This window comes from Haliotis asinina, chromosome 3, assembly GCF_037392515.1.
Source record: "Haliotis asinina isolate JCU_RB_2024 chromosome 3, JCU_Hal_asi_v2, whole genome shotgun sequence".
Classification (NCBI taxonomy): Eukaryota; Metazoa; Mollusca; class Gastropoda; order Lepetellida; family Haliotidae; genus Haliotis; species Haliotis asinina.
The window spans coordinates 22,200,026-22,226,256 of NC_090282.1; the positions used below are offsets into that span (position 1 = coordinate 22,200,026).

Genomic DNA, 26,231 nt, shown 5'->3' on the forward strand with positions numbered 1-26,231 from the left:
CATGCATCATTGCAAAGAGAACTTTGATAAACATTCCGAAATATTCTGTACTGAATATCTTGTATGCTTAAACGTATAAAAAACAACTTTAAACTGACACCTTTTGTCATACGATACAACTAAAGAGGATCTTGTGTGTCTGTCGTAATGTGACATGTTTTTTTCCAAACTGGTGCCACTTCTCCACAAGAAAAGACGTTCAGTGTGAAGCGCACGTAAAATACCGAGAGATTCCGTGAAGTTACGAGATCCAATATGTCTGCGCCCATGTTGTAGGCGTAAACATAACGGTACATTGTTCTTCACGTTTTGTCTTGAAACGTACATATCGAAGGTTTGTGCACTTGAAATTTTGAATTACTTGGACAACTACACATATTGTATATTTGTAGCTTTAATGATTATACAAAAGAGATTGTTTATGACGACTGATCGCAATGATAAACATGACTGTGACTGTCAGCGAGAGATTTTAGAGCTGAGTGGCCAGTGTAGAGATTTCACATATTTCCGGGTACTAGTATATCCTTGGTACTGCCCTAGTTGTTGAGCCTGAATATATCTTTGGAGTCGTATGTCATCGACAAGAGGTCTGTTTAACGGTCTACGCCAAATATGCATCACATATATACATTTTTCGGAATTAACAGAGGCAACAAAGTGGTACAACCCTATATGATGTACTTAATTTTAGGGCTTTTAGTATTTTTTGTGTAATGGTTGTGATGGGGTTTGTTAATAGTTCTAGTATATATCAATTTATAAATATTATTACCCACTTTTCTCCCATTTCCTGCAACAGAGATGTAACGCTTGGATAAGACTGACGTGTTTCAAGAATCGTGAAACAAATCTCTCAGAAACATTCGTATTCAAGCGAACTGCATGATAGTACTTACATGATTGAAATTATTGGGCAAGAACAGAATGTTCAGATAATCAAAGAAACGTCTTTTTAAGCTAGTTAGTTGTGAAATGCACTGTACGGGTCCCCGGAAGTTCCGGTTAGCTTAGGGTTTAGGATTAGGTTAGCATTAGGGTTAATTGCTGAAGGCATGGACCCGTAAAAGGCTATCGTCCCAAACATTGATTAGAAAATAAAACATGGAGGTAAATAATTATGAGAAGAAAATCAGTATTTGTTCATCAGTTACACAACAAAATGCATTATCATATCATCATGGTCTTTTCAGACTGATGTTCCTGCAGATCTAAAACTACCTTGTAGTTCGAGGAAATCATTCTATGATGTCAGATGAAGGCCATGATCAGGGGCCAGCTCCTGCTCCCTTGGATCTTGGTCGAGTTGAAACAGTTGCAAGGGAAGCTGCAATGAAATATGTTGCTAACTTGTTACAGGTAAGTGGAAAAACTTGTTACAGGTGAGGAGAAAGGGAGATAATCCAAGTTGTTCACTGGTCACGAGGGAGTCATTGGTTGATGTACCTTCGGGGTTTGTTTATGTTCCCTCGATAGAGCATCAACCCATGGGCCCTGAGGGACCTGTGAACAACATATTTATCTTACTGAACACCTCAGTGTTAATTCTGAACTGTTTGAAGCCTGGGTATCGGATCTTACACTTCAGTCAACCTATGTGAATCATATGATTCGAATCTTCCATCTTGCTGTTTTCCCCGCAGATATTGTATTGTGTAATTCCAGTGGTTTAATTCTCCATCTTAACATTCACAAGGGACTACATTTGAACATTTTGTAGAAATTTATTCACTGGAATGCGAGGCAAAACTTTCATAGCCATTGCTAGATTTTACAGACGACTCAAGAAAAACAGATTTTGAGTTATCTCCCTTTTGTTAGTTTGCATTTGCAAAACATCAGTAATTTCTGTACAACATGCTTGATTCAATGTTATTCGAAGTAAAGAAGTACTGCCATGAAGTACCGAATGAGTCGCCATTTGCAGCGGGGTACATTGTAATGTACCCGCTTGTAAGAGGTGTACATTGAAAGTAGGCCCACTGTTGGTTAACGGTGAGTTAAGAGAGCAATAGGTTGATATTTCCAAAATACAGCAATCAGATAATCTGGTCTGGATGTGTAGCTCATTAGTGCTAAGAGATTATAATTTCGATAGTAACTGGTCTGCTGAAAAGTTTACCAGGTCCTACCTCATATATTAAAGACTTATATTACATTAGTATATTAAAAACATTCTCAATGTAACCTAAATCTGCTGGACACTTATTTTTATTTAGTGGTTTGCAGCAGGTTCAGTTTCAGCATGAATGTTTTAATAGTCATCTGTAGTATGATCGTATTGAGTTCATATGGATGTTTTCAGCGCCCAGAGCAGCTGGAAAAGGTTGATCAATTCAAGAGAAGAGCAGCCCGTAAGAAGGTGAGTTGTTTTTTCAAATTAACAGACCCTTTAAATGTTTGTCAGTGTCAAAATGGGACAGGTTGGGGAGACGATGATGTGGTATGGGAATAAGGGTTGGGATAAACAAATCCTTTGACAATGGTATAAGAAGCTATATTGAAACATTGTATCATAATAAAATACAGAAGTTGTTATCCATAAATTATAACCATTTTCCCAAAATTCATCAACTTTTAAATTGCCTGTCAAACAGATTTCTGTTTTGCAGATGTCTTAGTGGTTTAGGTAACATTTGTTACATTTAGTTGTGTTCCAATTTACTGAGTTAATCGAAGTTTGGAGTGACCAAATGACCATGCAGTTGATCACATTTTCTCATAATCAACACAAATGATTTTGGAACTGCTGTTTTCATTTTGAAACACTAGCTTTTTTGGAACATATCTTCTAAGTTGTCAGGGCCTGAAAACATGTTTATTTCTTAGAAATTTCACTTCACTAATTGAAAAGTCATGACTGAATATTTCTTGAAGACTCCAGGAAATGTATGTTCATGATACATTAGTCATCACTTGAAGTAGCAAGTTGCATCATGTTATAAATATCTGCAATAACAGGTATGTTAAGTAACACTTGTCTGAAAGGAGTGGGGAAAAATGGGAATGCTGTGTTCACTAGAGAGAAGGAGTGAAGTTTGAAAGAGCGTTGTTGTTGTTTTGTGATGTACTTTCCTGGTGTGATCACAGGCATCAGTGGAGGCCATGTTGAAGACAGCTGTACAGTCACAGCTGGATGGTGTGAAGACCGGACTGAACCAACTACAGAGTGCTCTGCAGGATGTATATGAAATCAAACAATCGTAAGGACAGACTAGCTTCAATCTTTTTTGAAGATTTTCAAGGTTAAAGTGCTAGAAGAAAGATGACAGTTTAACATTATTTAATTATTTCAATTTATTTGACATGTGTGTTGATAGTTGTGAATTTTTAATGAGTAAAGTGTTGAGGTACATCCTCGATATTTCCAGGGTATACATTCCGATAAGTCTCCACTATGCCCTGGATGCATCTATGGGTTGGCTCAGTAAGTTTATTACCTCCTTTTACTGCCCCTGCAATCTCACAGTAGCCAATCAACAAAGCCGCTGTTACAACAGAGCTTGCCAGTGATAGCAGTCAGAACACAGACATAGACCCTGGAGATATCAAGGCTGGTTGAAGTAATGCTCAAAGTTTTATGTGGGGAAAGAATTAGTAAAAGCCTCACTTTCTTCTCCGTTGGGTCTATCTGTATGTCATATCAATGAGTTGTTCTTACCCCAGTTAAAACAATTCTTCAACATTTATTTGTTTTTTTTTCACAAATTTTAAGAGTGGTATAACTATTGGTCATTATGCAATTTATTTTTAGAAATTGAGTATCAACAGTAACATTGTATAAATTAGAAGTGTCATCTGAATCTGTTGAATCAGTGGAATCTCATGGTTTCTCTATCATGAAAACAGCAAGGATGTAACTCTTGGTATTATGTTTCTACCAGTTTGGACGAGGTGGATGAAAACTACAAGTCCATTCAGCCGTTACATGACAAACTGAAGGAGGTGAAGAGAGAAAACTCAGAGTTCTGCCAGGTATACCTTCCCAATACCATAGAAAACCACAGATATAAGTTTATCCCTCGGTACATCATAACTTTGTGATGGTGTGTTTGAAAATGTCAGTGGTGAGGTAAATATTACAATACTTTCGCTTTACTTTTATACAAAATATGCTAATACAAGTGTCACTACTGGAGAAATCTTCAGCTCTTTGGCCTTTAGGGTCTAATAACAGTATTGGAATGTGAACATGGCTGTGTTTAGCATGTGTTTTAGAGGGGAAAGCTTGTGTTGTTGCACAATTTATATGCACCAAACAGAGTTTCAGATATAGGATACCCCCATCAGCCTATGCTTGTAGAAGAAACTAAATGGATGGAGTAGTGACAATATAAGTTGTTCACTGGTTATGAGTGGAACATGGCTTGATGTACTCTTGATTTATGTTTATGTTGTGTTATGTAAACGTAAACAATCATCAACGGTACTTCAACCTATGGGCCCGAGGGATCAGTGAACAATGTATTTATCTTACTGAACACCTCAATGTTAATTTTGAATTGTTTGGAGCACTGGTACAAAGCTTTATATCTAGCCTCATGTAAGAATCACGATCCGCGAGCGGGAGTATAAAAGTCGTGTACTCCCACTATGAAAGTCATATCACCCCGCTACGCCTCGGTGATGATGTGAATTGAGAAAAGCGTGCATCGACAAGCCTTTAGCAACGTACGGTGCATTTAGGTGAAACGATCAGGTGGTGTCAACATGGCAGCAATGAAACGTGTTGTGTGCTGCGTGTTGTTTTGTTTCGATCTAGTGAAAACATTCAACTAGATAAATGCGTTATCACATCGTGTCTAGGAAAATACTGGGATTTATCAGTCCAGGGACTGATAAAACCCTGTATTTCCCTCAACACGATGTGATAACTTATATTGTAGCCATATCTAGATTTTGCAGACAACAAGAAGAACAGATTTAGAGTTATTTCCCGTCCATTGATTTGCAGTTGCCAATGTTGGAAATTTCTGTACATCTTATGTGATTTAATGTCATTCGAGATAAAGTATCAAATGAGTTTGGCATTCCCAGTAGGGCTACATAGAAAATGTTACTCGCTTGTGAGCAGGGTATATTGAAAATTATAAAAAAATAATTGTAATTCAGCTTGCAGCTGCCCAGGAAAACTTGAAGCACATATTCACAGTTCCGGAGAGTGTGTCCCGCACTAGGGACCTCATCAACGATGGAAAACTGTTACAGGCACATAAACAGTGAGTTTCCCAGTTGGTGGTCATGCTGTCAATCACTTGTTTGCCTTGTTGAGACAACATTATTTAGAAACCATCGTCATACAACTTAAATTTTGATGAGTGAGGTGTTAACAACAATCGGTCAGATCAAACATAGTCACGTGTCATTTAGCACAGATTTATATCTTTTTGGTAACTATTCTACTGTTTCTTGTGTTTTGTGATTGTGGTGATGTTTCTTGTGATTTTGTATTTCTGCAAAACATTTGACTCAGTTGGAGGATGTAATAGTTGAATAATGAATGTCAGGTAGAGAAACATGCCATTTACAATTGGGAATACTGTTTGATTTGTTTGGTGCAGCCTGGCTGACCTTGAGATGTCTCGAGATGACCTGCTACTTGAACTTCACCGACAGCCTAACCAGAGCCCAACTGATAATAATGTGAGTGCATTGCTCCGTAACCCTTCAAGTTCTCTACGCAGTGTACTTTTTCCTGGAGTGAAGTGGTTGACATTCCAGTCACCAATATGATGTATTAATCCACATTGTTTGGTTCTAAATAGGAAGCAAAATATTGCTCTAAAACATAATAAATACGAATGTGTAAATAATATGATTTAGCATCATTCTGCATGCTAAGTGTATGTATTTGTTTGGACTGCACTTATGATTGTTGTCATGTTTTAATACATATAGGTTGGAATGAATAATTGGAAAAGGTGTGTGACTAAATACGAGGCAGTCTTATGAACCGTAACACTGTAACTGGTGATGTCACATTCTGACCTTCTCAGCAGTGCTTTTAAAATGAAAGAAACTTGACTTGTTGGAATAGGAAGACATAGTTTGTGATAAATCACTGGAGTTTGATATAGGTTGACAAAGTCATATAGTTTCAGTGATGAGATTTCAGCCATGGAAGACTGCTAATGCAGATTTCATCACCATAATTGACATTCATTATAAATCTTCTCAAGACTGTGTCTCACTCCCATTTCAGACATTAAAGAGGTATTTTGCTGATGTAGAAAAACTTTCAGAGGATCTTGGCAAACAACTGTGGATAATCCTGCACCAAACTCTGAAAGCTGTCCGACGTGAACCAACACTCATTGTTACAGCTCTCAGGCTCATTGAGAGGGAGGAGAGGTGAGTTACCTCCCTTGCTTCATGTTTTCATCAGCAGTAAAAAATTCATTATGAAATGAATCCTCCTTTTCTGTTATTTATTTGAAGTGTGAAAATACCTTCACAGGTTTTGAATTATACACTGTTGTCATGACTTAGCACATAGTTTGCTATTGTGGAAACATGGTGATAGAACATGATCACAGAAACCCATCTTGGTTGTTATATGGTGAGTGGTCATGCTTAGTCAAATGGCTGATAATATGTTACAGTACTATAACTGCACAATTTGTTGCCAATAACATTGATCAGTGGATTGTCTTATCTAGACTTGATTATTTACAGACTGCCATCATACAGTCTGAATATTGCTGAGTGTGTCTTTAGATAACAAATAAAGACGTTGTTTACTCAAGATGCAGTGAAATGTTCCGTCCTTCAGAATGGATCAGGCTTGGAGCAGGAAGAAGGAGCAGACGGGCTTCATGCCCCCGGGACGTCCTAAGAACTGGAGGCAAAGGGCCTTTGCTGTGTTTGAAGAGTCCATTACTGCCACGTAAGTGATGCATTTTGACGATGATTTTAAAAAAGAACATATGTCAGTTTTTCTGATCACTTTATAGTATCATGACACATTTTGCGTCAACAATTGCCATAAATCTCATAACTTTTGGCAGACCTTTAACAATCACTGGAGGAAGATTCACTTATAATAACCTAATCAGTGCAAAAGGATGGTTACAAACTATGCATACAGAGTATTGACAGTATTGACAGTCAGAGTGAATTAAGTCATGAAATTTTGAAATGTGAATATAGATTGTCATTTTGAAAGATGGGCTTCCTTGCTTAAGAAAGTGGTGAGTTTTACTCAGTTTGTTTTGCGAACCACACAACTGTATCTATGTAAGTGACATAGACAAGCCACTGAGCTTTATGGAATTAATATCTTAACTCATTTAAGTCTTTAGAGCATTAGAAGCATTAATTTTGTGATGTCAGTGTATTTTGAGTTCTCTTTATATGTTCAGTGGTAGTACAGCAATTGTTATCTGAGCAATGTGCAATGAATTTAGTGTGATAAAATTGATGTTTTGATGGAGCATTATATATTCATATACATTGTTTCAGATTTGTGTTATACAGTCAACCATGGTAAATAAACTAGAACTACAGCCTCAATGGACCTTGGTGTTGTGTTATAATAAATTGTCTCATTATGACATTTCAGGATTGAGGGGAACCAGCTGAATGACCGTTCTGGTGACAAGATGTGGCTAGTGAAGCACCTGGAGCTGACCCGACAGCTCATGATTGACAACTTGAAGGTGGTCAAGGTGAGTCAGTGAGGGAGTGAATGTCTCGAGATCCTTCCAGGCCAAATGTGGACATTGTATCAAAATCAGATAATATGATTCACCCAGCCTACTGCATATCCTGACCAGGTAGTGCACCAGTGCCTGTCAGCCTCCATTACACTTGATGGCTGATATTCATGCAGTTGGTAAGTGTATATGTTCACTGTTGGATAAAGTATGAATGTTAGTGTCACAATGTCATTATTGTCAAGCAGATGTTCTTCAAGGTGGGTCAGTAGGAGTATTCATGTCTACAGCTAATGATTGTCAAGTGGAAGGTGATCGATGATTTTGGCAGCTTATCACTCAGGAAAGGTCTGTCTATATGCCATAATTTTCTGTACTGATTACTCTGAGCTATTACACTTCCTGTGAGGTTGTGTCTTTCTGCTGCACACATGCACGTACATGCATGCTGCTTTCATGACAAAGAGGCTGTATGTTGCAGACACTGTTGCCTCCAGTCTTTCCCCCGGAGTACCAAATAGTCAAGCGATACGTCCAGATGTATCACAAAGCCCTTGGAAGTCATGTAAGTGTAAAGAGTAATCTCCACCAGGACATTGAGACTAACATGTTAAGTTGTGATATTTTACCAATATGTTTTTGGCTATTACAAGTAAAAGTTTGCAAAATGAGGCCTAAAAGAATCTCTGATGGAGTTTATTCACTTTGTATTAAATTATTTCTGTGTGTTAAATATGTCCTTAATCTTACATTCGACAAATGTGACTTAGCAGTAATGCAGGGTTAGTGTCCCAGAATTCATTTTGAAGCAATTGCTTTGGTTGAACATAATCAGCCCCACAGGGTAGCACTGTGATGTTGATCTCCCTACTCCCCTTCACTCCAAATGTTGCGTGTGTCATATAGAAATGTTCTCCTGATGTTACAGCTGGTGGAGCTGATAGACCAGGAACTGGAGGGAAATGAGATTGTCTCCCTTCTACAGTGGGTCCATGCTTATGAGTAAGTAGTAGATATTTTATATCAGGTTACAGTCAAGACGTTTGGTGTGAAGTAATACTTGATACTTTTTGTGTTGAGGTACCAAGTTGTGTTGATTTTATGTAGACTCTCAAATGCTGTAGTCTGTATATAAATATAGACAATGTAAAATGATCCCCTCAGCAGAGCCCATTTGAGCTTGAGTCATATAATTGAACCCAGAAAAGCTTCTATTGAGATTAGGTGACATTACGTTGTAATACTGGCTGTTGTGCAACTTATATCGAAAGTATGCTGTTAGACCAGTACTGAGATAGCCTTGGACAACAGAGTTACCATGGTTAAGTGATGTTCCTGTCCCTGGAAGGTACATATGCATACTTTCTAGAGTTATCTGTTTGGTTGACGTTTTAGACTAATGAGTATTGAGAAAGGAATCATACTTTATGGATGACAGGTTCTAGTACAGATATTTATTCTGTCAAGCAAGACCACACTTGAAAACAGTATGAGAATCAAATCTCAAACATTTCAGCATAATATGATGTAGAAGTTGTTATCCATCATATTTTTTATTTTTATTTTCCTAGAGTGTGTGTTATTGTCATCATTACAACATCTGTTTGTTTCTGCAGCTCGCCAGACCTGTTACGTCATCCAGGGTTAAATATCGACACAAGGGAATTAGGCTTGGGTCCTCTACTTGAGAACAGCGTCATAGAGGATCTGCAGAACCAGTGAGTAAACTGTAACGGGCCATGGAAGGAAACTGTAGCATGCATGACAGGAGACTGTAATGATGAGACTGTGCCATGGCATGAGAAGACAGTAACATGGCAAGTCAGGAGACTGAAACATGACATGACCGGAAGCTAACATGGCATGATAAACATGTGTTATAGTGTGTCAGGTCACTGTATCAGACAGGAGACTGTTACATTAGGTATTGAGAGGAGACTGTAGTATGGCAGGACCGTAGACTGTAACAAGGCATGCCCAGAGACTGTAACAAGGCATGACAGGAAACTGTAACATGACATTAAATGGAGACTGTAACAATAAGGTGTGACAGGAGACTGTAACATGGTATGCAAGAGGCTCTAACTTGTCATGACAGGAGACAGTAACATGGCATGACCAGAGACTGTAACATTGCATGAAATGGAGACTGTAACAATAAGGTGTGACAGGAGACTGTAACATGGCATGCAAGAGGCTGTAACTTGCCATGACAGGAGATTGGTGTCTGTGATGAGGGACTTTATGAGTAAATGAATTGCTGTAGCAGGTATTTACATCAGACCGAACACATGAGGTAGTGAAAAACTTGCTCATATTTATGATGACCCTACAAGGGTCTGTATTAGTGTGCTCCTGTCTGACAAGGCTAGCGGAGCTAACCCGAGATCATGGCAGCTGTTCCCTTCTTTTAGTTACCTGAAAAACATGAAGAGCAACATAGCAGAGTGGACCAGAAATGCCCTGAAGTCAGATTACAAGGTCAGTCCTTATCTCTTGCACTCAGTAATTAATAGAAACTTCCTTAGCGAGTGTAGTGGAGGCATTGTTAACCCAGATTACCCCAGGTGCAGTGATTGGTTTTGCTGTGCTGTAACTTTGGTGGCCCAGTAACTTCTGACTTTGGGCTCAAGCCCCCTTTCAAGGATTGTCAGTGCCACAGTCTACTTGTGTGTTTCACAAAAATGGTAAAGGCCAAGAATCCAGGCATTCCTCTCACATCACACCAACACGCATTGATGTATCTGGGATGTTGTGAGCAATGTAACTCACTCACACTCACTCTTTATTGTTTCATGCTTAGACAGGTAGGACCAAGTCTGCTAATGAGGGTTAGATGCGTAATGCTGCTGTCAGTAGCATGTTATACCATTCTCATTCCAACTGAGCAATCTGTATACAATAGATTTTGTCAGACTTATTGGGGATAATGATTTTACAGGTTCTTGTATCAAGCATATCAAGATATATAATGTATTTCTCTAGAATTTCCTTTTCCATGTATCTCCAATCTACTTGCATGTTAAACTTCTGTTGTTCACCTACCTGTTTGTTGTAAGAGGCGACAAGTGGAATAGGGTGGTCAGGCTTGCTCATTAGGGTGACACGTCATTTGTTCCCAATTGCGCAGATTGATGCTTATGCTGTTGATCAGTGGATTGTCTGGTCCAGACTCCATTATTTACCGGATGCTTTCATATAGCTGGAATATTGAGTGCAGCATAAAACTAAAGACACTCACTCACTCTGTTGGTCACCGTTATTTGCAGGACTGGTTCAAGGATGAGCAGCCGGAAGCAGATGCAGATGGCTTTTTCAACACTCCTCTCCCAGTCATTATCTTCCAGATGATGGAGCAGAATGTGAGTAGTATGGAGCAGGATGATAGTGATGCTATTGCTGATGATGATGTTATTGATGGTGATGATTATAAATATGCTAAATAACACACAAACACATGCACACACACCACTCTGGTGAATAAACCAGGGCAGCTGTTTATATTTCTTTCTAATTTCTACTGTCTGTTGTGCTTCTGAAAAACTAAAGAGAGTAGAACATGTTATGTAGAAATGTATAGTATACATGGTTATTTTGTTGTCAACTTTAGCTTCAAGTGGCACAGCTGATAAGTCAAGATCTAGTGAAGAAGGTGTTGGAGCTGTTTGCTGATGAACTGAGTCAATATGCTTCAGAGTATGAAGGTTAGTTGAACAGTGAGCAATCAACAACCCTGATGAGGACCAAGTCTTGTGAGGGACTAATGGTATATTATGTTGTTTTATCTTGTTGTGCTTACATACTGAGCTTGAGCTAAATACTACATACTGCTTGATGATTTGTTGGATATTTGATATACTGCTTGACAGACAGACAGACAGACAGTTTATTCAGTAAGGAGGCCACTGGTCCATAATACATGTAGATAATAGTTTACACCTTTCACATGCGCATGTTTTAGGATGTATATACAGCGCTCATTTGTTCCTACATTTTATAATACTGTTAACGTGGTACAAAACAAACCGATATTATACATAACATCATAATGTTCATTTTGGAGCAGATACTGCTTGATCTCTTATTGGATAATTGTCATACTGCTTGATGATTTGTTGGATAATTGTCGTACTGCTTAATGAATTGTTGGATAGTTGTACTGCTTGATGATTTGTTGGATAATTGTACTGCTTGATGATTTGTAGGGTAATTGTCATACTGCTTAATGATTTGTTGGATAATTGTACTGCTTGATGATTTGTTGGATAATTGTCATACTGCTTGATGATTTGTTGGGTAATTGTCATACTGCTTAATGACTTGTTGGATAATTGTACTGCTTGATGATTTGTTGGATAATTGTACTGCTTGATGATTTGTTGGATAATTGTACTGCTTGATGATTTGTTGGATAATTGTATTGCTGGATGATTTGTTGGATAATTGTACTGCTTGATGACTTGTTGGATAATTGTACTGCTTGATGATTTGTAGGGTAATTGTCATACTGCTTGATGATTTGTTGGATAATTGTACTGCTTGATGATTTGTTGGATAATTGTACTGCTTGATGATTTGTTGGATAATTGTACTGCTTGATGATTTGTTGGATAATTGTACTGCTTGATGATTTGTAGGGTAATTGTCATACTGCTTGATGATTTGTTGGATAATTGTACTGCTTGATGATTTGTAGGGTAATTGTCATACTGCTTGATGATTTGTTGGATAATTGTACTGCTTGATGATTTGTTGGATAATTGTACTGCTTGATGATTTGTTGGATAATTGTACTGCTTGATGATTTGTTGGATAATTGTCATACTGCTTGATGATTTGTTGGATAATTGTATTGCTTGATGATTTGTTGGATAATTGTACTGCTTGATGACTTGTTGGATAGTTGTACTGCTTGATGATTTGTTGGGTAATTGTCATACTGCTTGATGATTTGTTGGATAATTGTACTGCTTGATGATTTGTTGGATAATTGTACTGCTTGATGATTTGTTGGATAGTTGTACTGCTTAATGATTTGTTGGATAGTTGTATTGCTTGATGACTTGTTGGATAGTTGTACTGCTTGATGATTTGTTGGATAGTTGTACTGCTTGATGATTTGTTGGATAGTTGTACTGCTTGATGATTTGTTGGATAATTGTACTGCTTGATGACTTGTTGGATAGTTGTACTGCTTGATGATTTGTTGGGTAATTGTCATACTGCTTAATGATTTGTTGGATAATTGTACTGCTTGATGATTTGTTGGATAATTGTATTGCTTGATGATTTGTTGGATAATTGTACTGCTTGATGACTTGTTGGATAGTTGTACTGCTTGATGATTTGTTGGGTAATTGTCATACTGCTTAATGATTTGTTGGATAATTGTACTGCTTGATGATTTGTTGGATAATTGTACTGCTTGATGATTTGTTGGATAATTGTACTGCTTGATGATTTGTTGGATAATTGTACTGCTTGATGATTTGTTGGATCGTTGTACTGCTTGATGATTTGTTGGATAATTGTACTGCTTGATGATTTGTTGGATAATTGTACTGCTTGATGATTTGTTGGATCATTGTACTGCTTGATGATTTGTTGGATAATTGTACTGCTTGATGATTTGTTGGATAGTTGTACTGCTTAATGATTTGTTGGATAGTTGTACTGCTTGATGATTTGTTGGATAGTTGTACTGCTTGATGATTTGTTGGATAGTTGTATTGCTTGATGATTTGTTGGATAATTGTATTGCTTGATGATTTGTTGGATAATTGTACTGCTTGATGACTTGTTGGATAGTTGTACTGCTTGATGATTTGTTGGGTAATTGTCATACTGCTTAATGATTTGTTGGATAATTGTACTGCTTGATGATTTGTTGGATAATTGTACTGCTTGATGATTTGTTGGATAATTGTACTGCTTGATGATTTGTTGGATAATTGTACTGCTTGATGATTTGTTGGATAATTGTACTGCTTGATGATTTGTTGGATAGTTGTACTGCTTGATGATTTGTTGGGTAATTGTCATACTGCTTGATGATTTGTTGGGTAATTGTCATACTGCTTGATGATTTGTTGGATAATTGTATTGCTTGATGATTTGTTGGATACTTCTCATGCTGTTTAATCATTTGTTGGATAATTGTTGTACTGCTTGATCATTTGTTGTCATTACACTTGCTTAGTTCCAAGTACAACTTTATCATTTCTGAAAGAAATTCTAGGTTCTGCTATGTTAGTTGTTATCCCCCGCAACAACAAAGTTGTGGGGGATATACAAACATGTTCCATCTGTCTGTCTGTCCGTTTGTCTGCAAGACTTTGTCTGAAGCATATGTCCTAAACTGTTTGTGATAACTTAACCAAACATGGTACACCTGTCAAACATGATCCCTAGATGTGGCTTTTGGGGGCTAGATTCAGATATGAATTATATTTTTTGTGGTAAAAATTTGATGCACATATGGTATGATTGACTGAATTTGGTGGTAGTGTACATTTCCTTCACAATACTCTCCCTCCACTCTGCCATCCAAAATATTGTCATACTGTAATCATAATTAGTAGACATATTCATGAAGAGTAGTTTGCCATTGTGGAGGATATTGGTAACTTTGTCTTCTTGTAATCATTGGTGATGGTTTTTTAGTTGTTGTGAAATCATCTGTACTGCTTTATCATTGACAAGTTTTCATATAATTCTATGCATATTGATTCTTCTCATGTTTTATAATAATGTCATTGTACTGGGCATGTTTGAAAGTCTTCAAATGTTTTCTTCAAATTCCAGGAGAAATCAAAAACTTCAGAGAGCGACATCTTGCAAACAGAAATGAGCAAAAGTATTTTCTACATTATGTGGTAAGTCTATATTTGATTAGCTCATGGTGTATGGATAGTGAAAGAGTGATGGAAAGGTCTACAGTTACTTGTCATTTATTTTGACTCTTAACTGATGATATTTCAAGTTAAGAGGATGTGCTTGCTTTTAAATGATTAAGTGAAGGAATTTTTTTAGAAGTCATATTTTAGACATTGGTTAGTACTGTTGTATTGTCTCTTTTACAGATTGCCAATGCTAACAACTGCCTGTGTTTTGGGGAATACATGAAACAGCTTCGAAAGCGTTATCTGAAAAATGAATACGAGGAAGAGGCAGAGGAAGGGGAAGAAGAAACAGACATCAGGAGAGACAGGTTCCAGAAGCTGACGGACACCTTCTCCCAGATTAGCAGATTGTGGTGAGTAGATGGATGATAAGTGACCAGGTAGAGCTTCAGTGAAATACTTATCTTGTGGTGATTCTTGTCATCCCAGACCTCCATCACCCTGTTGTGTGAGGGATTAGACTGTTCACGTGTACAGTCCCTCATGGATTTCATGATTCCATGGTTATGAAATAAATCAAGGAAAATACCTGTTCATACAGAGAAATGACTGGTCCACAGAAAACTCATTTTCCTGCAGAATTTGCCATGTGTCTCCTGCTGAATTTACTTATTTTGAAAGCTGAATCAAGATTGCCTACCAAACGCAACAAGTTTTGTAGATGTTGTAAAGTCATTCCTATCATACTCATAACAGTGCTGTTTCAGATCATCTTTCTAAATGAAAAAAAACATCGAGCTGCTGGCTGTGCCTTGTTTCTCATGAAGCTCTAAACAGTGACAACTTTGTGCCTACGAATTGAAGTTTGAAATTCTATATAATTTTCAAGTATTTAACTGCAGAATATTTTGAAAAAAATTTAAAATTTGATGCAAATTTGCTGTGGAATTCTGAAACATTTGTCATGGAATCCAGGACGGATTCTACTGAGGGGCTAGTGATCTGTAGCATGAATCAGTGTATTCAGTCACTTGATCGTATGGTCCATAATTTCCAGGATGGATTCTACTGAGGGGCTAGTGATCTGTAGCATGAATCAGTGTATTCAGTCACTTGATAGTATGGTCCATAATTTCCAGGACGGATTCTACTGAGGGGCTAGTGATCTGTAGCATGAATCAGTGTATTCAGTCACTTGATCGTATGGTCCATAATTTCCAGGATGGATTCTACTGAGGGGCTAGTGATCTGTAGCATGAATCAGTGTATTCAGTCACTTGATCGTATGGTCCATAATTTCCAGGATGGATTCTACTGAGGGGCTAGTGATCTGTAGCATGAATCAGTGTATTCAGTCACTTGATCGTATGGTCCATAATTTCCAGGATGGATTCTACTGAGGGGCTAGTGATCTGTAGCATGAATCAGTGTATTCAGTCACTTGATCGTATGGTCCATAATTTCCAGGATGGATTCTACTGAGGGGCTAGTGATCTGTAGCATGAATCAGTGTATTCAGTCACTTGATAGTATGGTCCATAATTTCCAGGATGGATTCTACTGAGGGGCTAGTGATCTGTAGCATGAATCAGTGTATTCAGTCACTTGATCGTATGGTCCATAATTTCCAGGATGGATTCTACTGAGGGGCTAGTGATCTGTAGCATGAATCAGTGTATTCAGTCACTTGATCGTATGGTCCATAATTTCCAGGATGGATTCTACTGAGGGGCTAGTGATCTGTAGCATGAATCAGTGTATTCAGTCACTTGATCGTATGGTCCATAATTTCCAGGATGGATTCTACTGAGGGGCTAGTGATCTGTAGCATGAATCAGTGTATTCAGTCACTTGATCGTATGGTCCATAATTTCCAGGATGGATTCTACTGAGGGGCTAGTGATCTGTAGCATGAATCAGTGTATTCAGTCACTTGATAGTATGGTCCATAATTTCCAGGATGGATTCTACTGAGGGGCTAGTGATCTGTAGCATGAATCAGTGTATTCAGTCACTTGATCGTATGGTCCATAATTTCCAGATTGCCATCACAGGACTCACTTGTTTTGTCTGTTTCAGCTGTAGAATAATTCTGGATGAGTTCTTCATCGATTTGAAAGACAGCAACTGCTTGAATGAACTTATGACTCGTGCATGGTGAGTACCAGAAGCCCTTCTCTGTCATGTCTGTAGTTTTCTGAATAAGCAAAGCAACCTAGACAACCATGTGTGGTACAGTGGCTACCTTCTAGGGTGGTTTCGTTTTTAACTGTACAATGAAGTAGTGCCGTGGAGAACCAGTGAAGATCAAGGTTAGAATTAATCTTCAGCAGCCCATGCTTGCTGCAAGAGGCGACAAATGGGATTGGATGGTCAGACCCCCTGACTTGGTTGGCAAATGTCATTGTGTCACATTTGCGTTGATCAGTGCTCATACTGTTGATCATAGGATTGCCTGGCTCAGATTTGATTATGTACAGACCGTAGCCATATAGCTGGAATATTGTTGAGTATGGAGACAAACAAAAAAACAACCCTAAAACCCGTCTTGATCAAGACCATTCTGTCAAGAGGAGATCTGTCAGGAACAGTAGAGTTTTCATTTTGGTGGTGATTTGGACCACAGACTAGTGTTGAAAATTGGTTGAAATCTCACAATTGATGATTGCTTCATTACTAGTGTGAAACTGGTTAGCATCATTTTTCAGATTTTCCTATCTTGGTTATTGCAGATATGTATAACATGATGCACCTTGCTTCTTTAAAGGTCACATGCAACCAAAAAATCAAACATAATTAAAACGCATTTATCACTTATTCATGACATATAATATACATTGCTGCTTTTAAAAAAACAAATAAAGAAAATTATAAGCATACAATCGCGATTCAAAAGTGCAATATTTTGTACTTGGGCTTACTTCCCCCGAAACGAAGCCCTCGGGAGACCGAACCCAGTCATAGCGGGTGGATATGCACTCAAGTGTACAGACGGCTTCCGATTGGCTGTTTCATTTGCTGATATGCTGAGGGTTCATTGTGTGTGCAGAAAGATGATCAGTTTGATGGACATTTTAGAAGTATAGCCAGTCACAAGAAAGTAAGATTCTTTAAGGATATCAACTTCTTTTTGTGTACTTGATGCGTCGTTTCAGTATGGACTCATATACTGTCGTCAAACAAAATAATATACACGAAAAGAAGTAGTTATCCATGAAGAATGTATATAGAGATGCTGGGTTTGGAAAATACATGTTCTCTGATTTTGCGCTCGAACCAATAAAAAATCATGTCAGTAGAGATGGTAAACTACTGCGTGGTTGGAATCTGTCATTCGTCCAAGTACAAAGCTTGAAACTGACAAGAGTTTGCACCAGTTTCCGTCAGATCCAGTCATCCGAAAAAAATGAATGTAGTTTGTTTGCAACCCACAGACATAAAACATGTCAGGTGTATCACACGTGCCTAATTACATAATGTGGCAGACACGGGACTCGGGTGCACGAGTCATAAATCAACTTATTTTCTTTATGTCGTATAGTCTGATAGGTGTTAAGTTCAAATTGCACATGGTAAATGATTGAAGCTGTGTATTGCATGTTGTCTTTAGCAGACAGGCAGACAGACATATAGGTGTGAATAAACCAGACACTGAGCTTTCTCTGTGACAGAGACTGCTTACCACAATCAACAAGTTGTTTTACGTAACGAGTAGATTATGTACTTGTTTGTGTACACAACCAAGATTAGACTACTGCTCACGACCTCAGACGCTGGGCATGCATACTGTTTCAAGCTCCTCGAACCTATTCACTGCGCATGAGTTATGGACGCTGCGCAGCACAGCTGTTGAAACCAGTTTTCCCCCCAGCGCTGGGGGGAATTTAGTGAAACGTTTGAACTCTGATTTCGCGGGCTTTTTTTTCATCGCGTTTTTTTCAACTTTATAGGTTGAATAGGCATTTTTTATGATTTGTTTCGGTAAGTGCATACCGAAAGGTACCAGAATCTGCAAAGTTGTGTTTTACATTGCATGTGACCTTTAAAGTGATGACTAATATAAAGGTAACGCTATTTTTCAGGACATTATCATTTGCAGAAGCCAGAGGTCTTTCATTAACTGCCCGACGAAGGAGTGCTGATGAAAAGACCGAGGGCTTCTGCAAATGATAATGCCCTGAAAAATAGCGTTACTCTTATTATAGCTAAAATGAATAGAATTTTTAGTAAAATAAGAATAAAAACAGCGGCATCAGTTTAGAAGCATTTACTGCCAACAACAAAACGACGGAGGTCACTGACACATTTTACAAACATAGACACTTCATAGAACAACACAGATGACGTCACTATTGAGAGTGACAACATTCGACTTTGACCTTTGCTCATACTACCAGCCGCCATTGTTTTCAGTGATCAACAACGTTAGGCTTCAAGTCGATATTTTCGTTGCTGTATGTTGTCATTTATGGTACAATTGTTATGGTTGGCACAGGCAGGAAAGTGCATAATAGCACAGGCACATGTGACGAATGTGAGCCAGATATTTGGTCAATAATGGAGTCCAAGTTTAAACGAGCCGTAGGTGATTGAACATCAACAGCTGAACTACTTATGACGTCACGTAACAACGGGCTTGATAATGGCCCGTCGTCAAGCATTTTGCGGGCATTATCAAGTTACAATGGAAAGCTCATTTCTGATAACGTGCGGTCGTTTTAATGATAATTCTATCCATTTTACCTATAATATATCATGAGTGTAAACGTCCTGGAGTCTTCAAGAAATATTCTGTCATGACTTTTCATTTAGTGAATTGAGTTTTCTAAGAAAAACACATGTTTTCAGGCCCTGAAAATGTCTAAAAAATGAAGAGTTCCAACCAAATTGTTTGTGTTTGATTATGAGAAAATGTGATTGATTGCTTGGTCTGTTGGTCACTGCTACCAATCTTTGATTATTTCTACCACAGACAGCATCTGGTCCATGTCAGATGCTTGCTGAGATACACAAAGACACCAGTCATCAATCATACCATATGTGCATTGCACTCTCCTCAGCAGTCATCACTTCTTGCCATGTTTGCTTCATAACATGTCTACACAGACTCTTGGTTCTTGTTGCAGGATGTCCAGTTCTAATGCAATAGACATAATATGTGCAACTTGGGCAGACTACAATGAAGACTTTCTGCATCTTCGACCTAAAAACTTTGACATGTTGGTGACAACTGGACAAAGGAAGATACTCACAGAATATCTGAGAGCTCTGTTGTCAAGGTGATGAATTGATTCTATCTTCCTGAAAACCACTTGCAGGGATTATTGATTTTATGAGTGATTCCTTTCTTAACTGCAACCTCATGATGATATCATTAGCACATGTTGTCACACAGGGAGAGCAAGTTGTTAGCTATCTTTGTGTATGTATTTGAAGATCTGAACCTGTGCAGTGAACCGTAAGTGATTATAACCTGTACTTAAAACTTTGCTGATATTGAGAACATTTCTGTTGGACTGTAAACTGATTTTGATGGCTTATTGTAAAGTGGATGTGTTTTGTTATAGAAAACTGTCCTTCAAGAACTACAAGGAGAGGCGAGAGTCTGCAGACAAGATGTTGAAGGAAGCCACATCCCTCAAAGAGCTGTTCCACCATGTGTCCCCCAAACAGGTACCTCATCAGGAGTCATCTCCCTTGGTGGTGGTGCATTTAGTGTGTCAAGGTTGTGTCATGATGAAAATAGTAACACACTGACTCACAGTGTTAAGACATGCTGGTCTCATCATTATGAGGCTCAAGCATTAACTCACTCAAACATCCCAAGTTTTAACACACTGACTCACCTGGTCACATATTCCTCCGTCAGCTTATGAACTACTAAAGATTAGGTCCTATGTGTTTGTCTTATCGGATGCCTGATTTAGTGTATGTGAACTGATTGTGGGTACCTTGATGGCACAGGTTGAACCTGACAGCTGTACTGTGTCTTGTCCTAATTGTAGACCTGTGAAGATCTGATTTAGAACTGATCTTCAGTAACCCAGACTTGTCATAAGAGGCAACTAATGAGATCTAGTAGTCAAACTTGTCATCGTGTCATAGAATCACTATTCATACTGTTGATCACTGGATTGTATGGTCCAGACTCAATTATTTAAGACTGCCACCATGTAGCTTCAATATTTGATAATAATCTTTACCTGTGTATATTTACTTGTGTTTCCCAGGACAACTCGATATTTGACGTGCTATACTCCTTGGCTGAAGTTCTTAAGCTGAAAGATAACTCCATGTTGTCTTTGGAAGTCACAGTGAGTGGAACAGAGATGCAACAAGAACATGGTTATAATTACTTGAAAAGTAGCATGGACATACACATATTGATGCTCTGGTTAATGTGAGGACAGCGTGGATTGATGAACGTGTCATCCCACTATTAACCACTGGCATCCACCTCAGCATGGTCACTGTTCACTGTGACAGTGTCAAGACAGTGTTATAGGGGTAGTACTAGGATAGTGTTGTTTTGACATTGCTATGATAGTGCTATAGTGATAGTGCTAAGATAGTGTTGCTGTGACATTCCTAAGATTGTGCTTCTGTGACAGTGCTGAGATATTGTTCCTGTGACAATGCTAAAATAGTGTTCCTGTGACAGTGCTAAGATAGTGTTGCTGTGACAATGCTGAGATAGTGTTGCTGTGACAGTGCTGAGATAGTGTTGCTGTGACAGTGCTGAGATAGTGTTGCTGTGACAGTGATAAGATAATGATGTATTGACACTGCTGAGATAGTGATGTGTGAAAGTGCTATGATTCTGTGACTGTGCTGAGATAGTGTTGCTGTGACAGTGCTGAGATAGTGTTGCTGTGACAGTGCTGAGATAGTGTTGCTGTGACAGTGATAAGATAATGATGTATTGACACTGCTGAGATAGTGATGTGTGAAAGTGCTATGATTCTGTGACTGTGCTGAGATAGTGTTGCTGTGACAGTGCTGAGATAGTGTTGCTGTGACAGTGCTGAGATAGTGTTGCTGTGACAGTGCTAAGATAGTGTTGCTGTGACAGTGATAAGATAATGATGTATTGACACTGCTGAGATAGTGATGTGTGAAAGTGCTTTGATTCTGTGACTGTGCTGAGATAGTGTAGCTGTGACAGTGCTGAGATAGTGTTGCTGTGACAGTGCTGAGATAGTGTTGCTGTGACAGTGCTAAGATAGTGTTGCTGTGACAGTGATAAGATAATGATGTATTGACACTGCTGAGATAGTGATGTGTGAAAGTGCTTTGATTCTGTGACTGTGCTGAGATAGTGTAGCTGTGACAGTGCTAGGATGGTGTTGCTGTGACAGTGCTGAGATAGTGTTGCTGTGACAGTGCTGAGATAGTGTTGCTGTGACAGTGATAAGATAGTGATGTATTGACACGCTGAGATAGTGATGTGTGAAAGTGCTTTGATTCTGTGACTGTGCTGAGATAGTGTTGCTGTGACAGTGCTGAGATAGTGTTGCTGTGACAGTGCTGAGATAGTGTTGCTGTGACAGTGATAAGATAGTGATGTATTGACACTGCTGAGATAGTGATGTGTGAAAGTGCTTTGATTCTGTGACTGTGCTGAGATAGTGTAGCTGTGACAGTGCTAGGACGGTGTTGCTGTGACAGTGCTGGGACGGTGTTGCTGTGACAGTGCTAGGATGGTGTTGCTGTGACAGTGCTAAGATAGTGTTTCTGTGACAGTGTTGTGATGGTGCCTGCTTATGACTGGTACTGTCCCACTTTCTGACACACTGTTGATGTGTTCCAGGGTCTGGTGAAGAAGCACCCCGACATCCGTCTTGAGCAGCTGATCAACCTGATCCTGTGTCGAGGAGACATGAACAAGTCAGAGGCCAGACAGGTTATTTATGTTACTTTACACTTACACTATATTATGTAACTTTATACAGTGGAGAATATCCAAAGCCATTAATTTAAAAGAAATGGAGAGTGGTGCAGGGATGTCCCTCTTCACACACATCTAATTTTAGTCTTTGACAAAACTTGTACATATTTTATGAAACATAATGCAGAAGGCATTTTCCTGTATTCAAATTCATTCCATTTTATGTCAGTTACACTGATATTAGCTTCATTACTTACTGTTATAGTGTATTCAGCTTTGTTAAATAATTGTCAATAGTTGTCACATCAGATCATATTTAACTCACATTAAAGTATGTGCATACTGAATTATGCTCACATTTCATTATGTTCAACTTACATAATATACACATTTTATAACATACTGTGATAACATTATATTCAACACATATTACATTGTTTTTACATAACATTCAACTTCACTGCCTTATATTCCCATCATATTCTTATTACCATTTGTTATCATCACATAAGGTTCAAGTTTCAGTTCATTCACATCATATTCTTATAGTGTTGCCTCTTGAGTGGGCATGGACAGGGGTGGATCCATTAATTTGAAAAAAAGACATAAATATACACTCAACAAAGATGTTAATTATTTCATCATGCACATGGCCGTACCTCTTGATACTTGATATTTTAAGAAACATCAAATGAACAGTCTACCTTCATGGTTTGCTCTATACTCTCCCAGCTATCCTACAACCATAGAGTCACAGAGCTACCAATAACAGCGTATCCATACCACATGATATATAATTGGTTTAGTAACTGTAGTGAAGGATAGATGACTGAGAGGGACAGGTCTTCACACACGCCCCATTCACACCCAAAACCTTTTCCCTCCCCGGAGGAGCATTTCTCCCAAATGTCCAGTTCACTCCCACCTTCTCCAAAAGAAAAGAGGTATATTTGTTGTGAGTAGTGTCATTAATTTATCACAAAAATACTCCCACTATAATTTTTTTAGATTCAAAAAATGTTTCAGTACCTTTGTGTTATGACTAACATGAAACAAAGTAAAAAAAAAAAATTAGTTCGATCTCTAAATACAATTGTCATCAGTACTGAGACATGGATTTCATGTGATCGAATGCCATTCTGTTGGAATTTGATAGTAGAACATCCAAACCAAATGCTTTCCTTGTGCATAATTATTTTTATAATTTAAATTGAAAATGGAAACTAAATGTTTTTGTAATATCTGTAACTGAATTTAAGCATTTCAGTTGACTTGTGTATTTAGTTAGAAAATATGGAAATGTATTTATGGAAACAAAATTTCATTTAGTGTTTAGTTGCCATAATATATAATGAATAACTTATGATGAAGCGTTTGGACACTCCCCCTGTCTGTTATGCTTTTTGACTTTCTGAAATTTTCTGCACAACATGTCGAATATTATTGAGGAGAAAGAACTGGGCAAGAGCACACTTCCTATACCTTACCATAGTTCCCTTACAGTGACATTTTTAATTAAACCCATTTCCTGGGATGAAAGAACCAAGCTAATAATACAATCCCCAACAAATAACTGCCTCTTAGACATCCTGTTCTGGATAAATAATCCATTCCATGTCCTACTTCAATACAGTCTTGTCTTCTTAGTTACATCCAAAAGCTTCCTGTTTCCCAAAGGCGCTGATTCCTGATCGGAATGAAAATGATAAAAAAATCACTGTCATCCAACAAGAGCCTCACAGCTAATCTCTTACGACAGAGTCTGTTTTTGTTGTTTTGTCAACAGATACAGCTAGACAGTGTCATGTGGAGGGGTCACATTGGGGCAAAAGTAAATCTCCCCAGCCTGCCTGTTCACACATACAACAATAATGTTTATAACCCATGTTTGTCTTCGTGTTGACAGATGGCTGTGGACACGCTTGGAGAGGATGACGCTAACAACAAGCCTAAGGGCATCTTTTCAGAGCTGGCAAATTCATGAAAGATCACAAAGATCTGTGTAGGAATGGTATTTTCAGATATAATGCTGAGTTTTTAATAGATATTTGTTCTAAAAATTAAATCAACACATGGAGTTGTAAGTAAGCGTACAGTCCTGTGGCTGCAACAGTTTATGGCTACATGTATTTGCACTTCAAGTGGTTCATGAACTGGCAATGAGCATTATAAATGTTTCGTTGTATAGCTTCAAGTGAGTGAGTATCATTTTGATCACATCGGCAGTATGTCCAGCCTCAAGAAAATTTAAGGCTGAAATATTTTATTCTTAGTGCTATAATTACAAACCTGGATATTTCCTGACTACTTGTAGCATGACTTAATGGATCATTCCCTCACTATTTACTTCAAGACAGGTGCCCTGGTTTACATTTGGTGGATATAACTGGTAGGCATACAGTCAGTATATTATGTCTCAGTGGTGAATCCATTTTAACTCTGTGCCATGAGATAAAGTTGCCCAGCACCGTATTAGTCTACTAGTTCATACTCCATGCATACACAACATGCCACACACTATGCCATGCTATGCCAGGACAGACCACAGCACACCATGCCTTGCCATGCCATGTCATGCCAGACCACAGCACACCATGCCTAGCCACGGAACACCACACCATACTCATCGTAAGAGGTGACTAATGGCATCAGGTGGTCAGGCTCACTGACTCGCTTGACACGTCATTATATCCTAATACTGTAGATTAATGCTCATGCTGTTGATTGGGTCTAGACTCTAGACTGTTTATAGACTGTCACCATATAGCTGGAAGTTTGGTGTGGCATAAAACTAAACTCACTCACTCTACTCGGTCATTCTTGTTTTTTTCACAAGCACCTAGGATCATCCCAGAATTTCAGTGATCTGTTCATGTGATTGTCAACACTGTTTTTCCTTTTACATTTAAGGGAATCTTCCTTCAGGTAATTGAGACTAATGTTACTTAACTCTTGATGTGTTAAATGTACAAACAGTACTGCATGTCATGTTGAAATGGTGGGTTATAGTAGTACTCCCTCCATTATTTTGTTTTCCTGAAAAAGCAGGTGTTTTGTACTTTGTGATATCATTCCAATATCAAGTGCAATATAGTACGCTTGCCATTGTTGAGGCTGATTGAGACTGTATACATACATGTTCAGTCATGGCATGTGTGTAGGCTGATGACAATAGCAAGGCCTCCCTGAGATGATTCTGCTTTAAGGTGGTCTTCAGCAACCACTGCTTGTTGTAAAAGAATTGGATTTTCAGATCTATTGACATGGTTGATGCATTTTATGACATCGACTGATGCTATGATGTCAATCATTAGATTGTCTGTTGAAGACTTGGTTATTTTCACAACCTTCAAACAGATTCAATATCACTGAATGTAAATCAATTTTCCATTTAGTGTGATAAGGCTGGTCAAATCCTTCAGTTATTATCCATGTGTAATGATTCTGTTGTATGTATTTATAAATACACCATACACACCACTGCACTGATGGTGTGAAATAAAAACATGGAAATATCTTCTTCTTTTGATGTATAGTTGAACAGGTAACCTTTGAAGAAAAGCTGAGAACCTAATGGAACGATTGACAGTGGAACATCTGTTCTTGTTGTTAGATGTCTTTCTGAACAATTGCAAAAGACAGAACAAATTAATGTACATGCATTTGCAAAATGGAAATGTGTAGGCATACCTTTGATGTTTGAATATAATGGAAATGAAGTATGAAACGTGATGAATAATGTTTGTGCAGAAGACGTATTGAAGTTGTCAGCCATATTTCACCAACGGCTTGCATGTAACAAAAGCGCAGATATGGCGAGTGTATTGCTTGTTTTAAGAAGTAGAG

General features: G+C 38.3%; 1 protein-coding gene across 1 annotated transcript; it reads left to right on the forward strand.

Annotated features, from left to right (window-relative positions):
- Positions 1–225: 225 nt before the first annotated feature.
- On the forward strand, positions 226–25,902 carry LOC137277668 (exocyst complex component 3-like). Its single transcript, XM_067809533.1, has 24 exons — positions 226–334; positions 1,194–1,359; positions 2,306–2,362; positions 3,091–3,203; positions 3,885–3,975; positions 5,113–5,219; positions 5,562–5,643; positions 6,203–6,351; positions 6,773–6,886; positions 7,562–7,667; positions 8,137–8,220; positions 8,584–8,657; positions 9,272–9,373; positions 10,070–10,136; positions 10,925–11,017; positions 11,266–11,359; positions 14,460–14,530; positions 14,738–14,910; positions 16,577–16,654; positions 19,624–19,776; positions 20,065–20,170; positions 20,728–20,811; positions 22,308–22,400; positions 24,292–25,902. Exons 2-24 carry the CDS (start codon positions 1,246–1,248, stop codon positions 24,367–24,369), a joined length of 2,283 nt encoding a protein of 760 aa, XP_067665634.1. The 5' UTR covers positions 226–334; positions 1,194–1,245; the 3' UTR covers positions 24,370–25,902.
- Positions 25,903–26,231: the final 329 nt, after the last annotated feature.